This window comes from Pezoporus wallicus, unplaced genomic scaffold (assembly GCF_028554395.1).
Source record: "Pezoporus wallicus isolate ANWC-B61680 ecotype Strahan unplaced genomic scaffold, APGP_CSIRO_Pwel_v1 contig_7842, whole genome shotgun sequence".
NCBI classification, from domain to species: domain Eukaryota; kingdom Metazoa; phylum Chordata; class Aves; order Psittaciformes; family Psittacidae; genus Pezoporus; species Pezoporus wallicus.
In genome coordinates this window covers 277,239-283,640 of record NW_026638766.1, presented here as the reverse complement: position 1 = coordinate 283,640, position 6,402 = coordinate 277,239, and the positions used below count along the sequence as shown (strand labels likewise).

The window sequence follows — 6,402 nt, the reverse complement described above, 5'->3', positions numbered from 1 at the left end:
GAGGCGCTGCAACAGCCCTTACAGATGACCCGGGCCCCCCGTGGGCCTTGTGGTGAAACGCCAACAAGCACTGGGTGGAGATGAAGGCCATGAACACAACACAGAGCCACCAGCTCCCATGAAACTGCCCTCCCCATCCCACACCCTGCCTGCGGCTGGCCCCTGCCTGGCCGGTTCACCCATGCCGTGCTGTTCCCACTGTCCGCACCACAGCACCCCACACGCGTTCAACACTAACAACACACTGACCCGAGCGACCTGTCTGAGCGGCATGCATACAGAGAGGAGGAGTGAAAACACAACTCGACCAAACCCACGACGACAACAACAGAATTTTAAGGCTATGCATAAAACAAAACAAAGCAATATCTTTAAAGCTAGGTAGGAAGTAGCATTTGTGAAACATAAGGCTTGAGGCTTATTGATTCTTCAGAACAGGTTTGTTTGCCTTTCCTTCTTAAACACCAATGTACCATTTTTCTTCCTTCGCTTGAACAGGGATTTCGCTTCCTTCTCGGCAGGGACATTTAACTCAGGGACGTGATGTTGGAGCGGCCTCCCGGGGGCGCCACGATGCGCTTGCTCGCGGAGCGAACGCCTTCATCAACCTGGGTACCTGGGAGAGGACAAGAAAGCACAAAGGCAAGGGAGAAAGCGAAGTTAAGAGCGTTTTCTTCCCTGGACTGAGCAGTCAGGCAGCCTGGGGTCTCACAGAAGTGCTTCCCGAGCCTGCCTACAGCAACCTGCTCCCTCTCCAACTCCAGTAACAACCGCAAGAGAACCAGTGGCTTCAACATCTCTGGAAACACCTCTGGGAACAGACCCACGCTGCAAGAGCAAGGTCTGAAGCTGTGCTGGCACCTCCGTGGCCACAGCCTGCCTCGCTTCTACTGCAAGGTGCAGCAGGGTGGAGGGTCAGCTCCAGCCATGTCCTTAAGGGGCACGCAGGGTCTGGTGCTGCCATGCTCCACCCTTGTGCTCAGCTTGCCCCAGGTCATCTCCCAGCTGCCTCCAGCCCCAGACCAGCAGCTCTGCGCTCTCCCAGCCCACCGCCACGCGTGTTCACCTGACAGGCTGAATCCAGACTGATGGAGGTTCCTGACAGGCGGGGTCTGCCGTGTGGGGGACCCCCTGGTTGACCCTGCAGGGGTGCCCCCCTTGGGGGTGGTGGTCAGGTCAAACACGGGTCCATCATACATGCCCCGGGGCACAGCGTGCATCTCTGCCATCTGTCACCAGAGAGAAGGCAGCAGTGACACTTCCCTGCTCCTGGGGAGCATCCTGCCACAGCAGTGCCATGCTCCAGTGATCCCTGGCCCCCCAGGTTCACACTGCCAGACCTGCGCCCCTCCATCCCGCACACCCAAGACCTCCCTGCAGTGCTGCGGTCCGGTGCAGCCCCAACACCCACCTCCTATGTGACAGCCTCCCTTCACTCCCACCCTGCAAGGTGTGCAGATCCTGGTGCAACAGGCGATCCCTCAGCACGGATTTGTGCTGTATGCATGGGAAAGGAGCAGGCCATTTTCCCAGTCTCTGGTTTTAACTCAGCACTTCTCTCCAGACTCCTGCAGCAGCAGGACAGCAACAAGGACAGGCATTGCCCACTCTCAACCCAGATGAGCATCTGCCTCCAGTGGGAGCCCTCCACCAGCACTAAGGTCAAAGCTATCTACCCAAGCATTAGCTATCCCAACTACAGGTTCAGGATATACCTGAACAGTTTGCAGATACACAGATACACAGTTTGTAGCACTGTTTCCAGGGTCCAGTGAGAACAGCAGAGGAAAACCTATCAGTTATTAGGGTAAATGTCAATTTCTGCTAACAGTGTCCCAACTCTATCTTCTGGCATCCCTATCTCCTCACCTTCCTCCTGGCTTTAATGCGCTTGTAGACATAGTCAGGAAAAGGGCTGCAGGGCAGGAAGCGTCCAGTCCCCTGGGTCACATGCAGGTTGCCATCCTCCAGCATGATCTTCCCCTGGCATATGACAACCAGCGGGGCCCCACGTAGCTCCATCCCTTCAAAGATGTTGTATTCAGCCGCCTGCAGCAACCAGGGGATGATGGTCAGGAGGGACATGAGCACTGCCTGCTCACTCAGAGCAGTTTAGTGCCCACACCTCGTTGCTGAAGTCACCAGTGCAGGGAGAGGACAGCTGTAACAGCCTTGCCTGCCAAAGAGGCCTCCTTTAGTTCACTAGTGCATCACGCTAAGAACCCACCACAGCTCCCAGCATGAACCAGGACCTCCTGCTTTGGAGCTCAGTGTGAGCAAGGACTCAACAACTGAGAAGGACAGGACATAGGCTTGAGCTAAGGCATGAACAAAGCTCACTGGCAAAGCCAGGAAAAATTTTTACCTGGAAGAGGAACCCAGAGAAAATGTGTGTGGGCTATGCAGGCCCACCTGCAAGGGCCAGGCTCAGGAGAAGAGCAACACAGCAGGGTGAGAAAAGCCCTGTGTGCACAGCCCAGGGCTCACAGACATCCTACCCCACAGTCACAGCCTGGACTCAGCCCCTCATCCTCAATCCCAGCACGGCAGGGCAACACCAAGCTCCCGGAAGCAAGGCAGCCTTTATACAGTGCTGCTCAGACCCATGCGTCCCCACAGACGAGCAGAGGACTCACGGATTGATGGGTTTTTGCTGTGACAATCTTCACTGCATCAGGATCCCATATAACCAGGTCGCTGTCTGAGCCCACTGCTATTCTCCCTTTCCGTGGGTACAGATTGAAGATTTTTGCAGCATTAGTGCTCGTCACAGCCACAAACTGGTTTTCATCCATCTTCCCTGTGGCCTGCCCAGACACAAGAGAACTAAGCACTCTTCTGGGGAAAGGGAAGGTAAAGCCCTGGGAAGCACCACACTCACTCACACAGAAGCCACCGGCTGGCTGGGCACAGACCACCGTGGCTGATCTTACTACTGGTGTCAGACACACAGAGTCACAGTCACAGCTCCTGAACCCATGACAGCCGCCTCTCCTGCTCTGGCTTGCTGGGACTCTGAAAGCCAGACTGGAGACAGGCAGCTGGGTGCCCAGCTCTGCGGGGCAAGAGCACGGGTGTCAAGGTGCCCATCAACCCTGCCCGCTCTCCAAGCATGACTCTTACCACTGCCTTGTCCCAGATGACAGACATTCGTTCCTCTATGCCATTGGTCCCTTCTGGGATCGCTGTGAAGTTGTCTTTTCCAATTGCTTTCTGTGCAGTGCTGAATGTACAGTGGGCGCTTCCCGAAACCTGCAGGTCACCGCTGAGAGTGGAGGTAACAAAAGCATCATCAGTCATTTTGCCATCAGACAACAGCAGGGGCACAAGGGACATGTATCTCCTCTGGGCATGGGCAGCACACAGTTCAGTTTTATTTTACACTGCACCCTCATTTCTACAGCTCCTCAGTCTGAAGACTTCCACCCAACTCATGAAACCCCCAATACCTGGGGCCATGGGGACAAGACAGCTCTGCCACCATGCTGTGTGGGACACAGAGCAGCCAGCACACAAGAGGAGTCAACAGCTCAGCTCCCAGGGACCAGGGTGGCTTTGGGCCAAGCTGAAAGATGCCCTTCCATACCAGACCACCATTTTCACTAACGCAAGGGAAAAAAAGCATCCCAGTGTAAGTGAGAAAAACCTTTTCTGGCAGTTTGTCAGGTCTGCTTGGGAGAACAGCCTTTGCCCCCAGGGAGAAAGAGGCCTTTCTACCCAAGGACTGTCCCCAGAGCCAGCCCTTTCCTTGTGTACTGCCAGGCAAGCACAGCCCTCCCCTGCCTCACGGGAACCTGTGGCAGGCAGGCATCACCCACCCCTGTCTCTGTGAAAGGGGACAAGGCTGCAGGAGGGCCCTTACAGCCACCCATCACTTGCACTCCAACCCTCTCCAGCAAGGAGAGCACCTCAGCCTGGCTCCAGGGCTCTGGCCTGAGATGTTTCAGTGGCAGGAGCTTGCCAATGGCTTCCCTCAGCCCCACATGGACACTTAACAGCACAGCTGCAGCAGCCAGCAGCACAGACCGAGAAGGCGTGCTTGCAAGTGCTACAACAGCAAATGACTCCACGGCCACACGTAAATCTGATGGTGGGATGAAGAGCCAGGACTCCCCAGAAGCAGCTCTCTGTGAGGCCCAGAGAAGCTTCACTGCAGCACCCTGCAGTGGCTGCTGCCCGAAGATATCATCCAACCCCTCTGCCCAGATGGGGTCACCCTCTGGATGAGATGACCTGACCCATCCTGCTCCTGACAGCGATGGCAGAGGGCAGGAATGGGCAGAGCCAGAAAGCTGCTGGGCAAGGCAGGGCAAGGAGGTGCCCATGGCTCCCTGGAAGTCACCCGGGCAGCCACGGAGAGGCAGCGCTGCCAGGCAGGAGGAAGCAGAGCCAGACTGCCATCTCCCAGCACTGCCATGTGAGGAAAGTGTCCTCCAACAGCCGGCTCCAGGGCGGGTGCCTGTGGTACGGACACAACGGCCCTGCGCAGGGCTCTGAATCAGCCCTAATCCACCTCTAATCCCCATCTTCCTCTGGTAACTTCTGCCATATGTCTGCCGGAGGCCCAGGCTGAAGACACATGCCTCCTAATCCCCACCAGATTTGCCCCAGTGGAAGAAAACAAGGCAGCCAGCCCAGCTGGAGCCTTGCAGCCTCTGGCCCTGCTGAAGCCTTACAGAAAATGGCACGGGAAAGGTGTCAAGACAGACACCTGTGGGCTGCAGGGATTCAGAAGTGTTACTGGCTCTCCTTTGAGGTCTGGGGTAAATTCCAGGTGGAAGGGAAGGATTAAAAAGCCATCTCAGTAGCTGGGTTCACTTTTCCCAGCCAGTCCCCAAGACCTGCCCCTACTTCATACATCCAGACTGAGCAGAGGCATCTCTTGCTCCTTGACTACAGCAAGATCCAGGGCGAACTGAATATTCAAACCCCAAATGAACTGGCACCTCTCTTACATCAGCGATGGCATCTCCATCCTGGCACAACCCAGGTTTACTCTAACATGCCCTTCTGAGGAGACACGTCTGAGTGACCAGGCATCCCTTGCTCACCTAGTCAGAGATGCTTTCAGCATTACCTCAAAGGTCGTTTCCAAACCCCTCAGTGTCAGTCATTCCCTAGCTAACAAAGACCAGCCACCATGAGCACAGTTCGATGTACAAACACAGAAAGGGGTGAGAGATTCACATGTGGTGCATGGACAGGGCCAGCAGTGAGCTCTGTGTCGCTGACTGCTGTGCATGCCTTGCCAGTGAGAGGATGGTGTATAACTACAAAAGGTCAAAGCGAATTGCTGAAGTGCTTTTATTGTTTGCTGTCTATTTTCAACAAATCCCTTCCCCACCCCTTTGCCTTCAGAGTGAAAAATTACCTCCCACCCCTGTCAGATGTGCAGGAGCTGCTCTTGATGGTATCCTGCAGCCTGCAGGTTGTGCTGCTGCTCACCTCTACAGGTGTGAGAAAACATCTGCTTTGTGTTCACCAGATTGTGACACCCCTCCACCTTCTTCTGTACCATCAAAACCCAGGCAGCCATTCCCCAACTGGGTACATGCAGAAGAGCTTCTCCAGCTTGGTGAATGCCTTTGTTGACAAGCCAGTGTTAGCTGGTCCTCATTTCTTTGCCTTCTTCAGGGCATTTAAAATCATTCATGACTACTTGCCCTGCTATTTTTCTCATTACTGATGTTAAACTTATGGTGTCTCCCCTGTCCTCCTTCTGCTCCCAGGGGTAAGCCACCACAACTCCTGAGACAAAGCCATTCCATCAGCCAGCTCATCAAATACCTACAGTGAAGTGGTCTTTGTTGAACTAAAGTCTATGCTGTCCGGGTACTCCCTATCCTCTTGCTTCCTCATCCAAGGCCAGAGTCCACTTCTTTCCTCTACCAGCATCACTCAGCATTGCTGTCACTCACCTGGCCAGAAGGGAGTTGATGTAGTCAGGAGTTGTTGGGTCTGGGCTCAGAGGGGGAGAGACTACAAACGCTGCAGCCTTGGCCCAGTTCTTGCTCCAGTAGTGCGTCCCGTCGGTCCCAAGACTGGCCGTGATCGGCTCACCAAACACCACATTGCCTGGAAGGGGAACAGAAAGGACAGTTCTGGTGGAGCCTGGAAACACACAGGCTGACAGACAACACAGCCCAACACTGAACCTATGCCAGGCCAACAACCAAAGCTCTGACGATGTCCTTCATAGCCTCCCGTGCATTCTTCCTCCCTTAGCCCTCATACGTACTGACCACATGCCACCAAAGAGCTGGCAAGCTCATCCTCCTCTCCTGTTCCTCACTCACTTTCCAGTGCCCACTAAGGGACAGGGGAGAGGGGTGGGTGGCAACCATGAGCTTTTTGTGGAGCAGGGCTTGTCACACTGATAAACTAGTGTGGTGACTGAGAAAC

At 55.0% G+C, this 6,402-nt stretch overlaps 1 protein-coding gene across 2 annotated transcripts in view; it reads right to left on the bottom strand.

The window, feature by feature from the left end:
* Nucleotides 1–348: 348 nt before the first annotated feature.
* Nucleotides 349–6,402, bottom strand: part of DPYSL3 (dihydropyrimidinase like 3) — a 29,296-nt gene continuing 23,242 nt past the window's right edge. For both annotated transcript variants that reach the window (XM_057412403.1, XM_057412404.1), the window contains exons 9-14: nt 5,919–6,075; nt 3,124–3,265; nt 2,637–2,807; nt 1,870–2,049; nt 1,067–1,229; nt 349–616 (exon numbers count right to left, since the gene is read on the bottom strand). In XM_057412403.1, the coding sequence (XP_057268386.1) occupies nt 528–616; nt 1,067–1,229; nt 1,870–2,049; nt 2,637–2,807; nt 3,124–3,265; nt 5,919–6,075 (902 nt within the window). In that variant the 3' untranslated portion in view covers nt 349–527. The remainder of the gene's footprint in view (nt 617–1,066; nt 1,230–1,869; nt 2,050–2,636; nt 2,808–3,123; nt 3,266–5,918; nt 6,076–6,402) is intronic.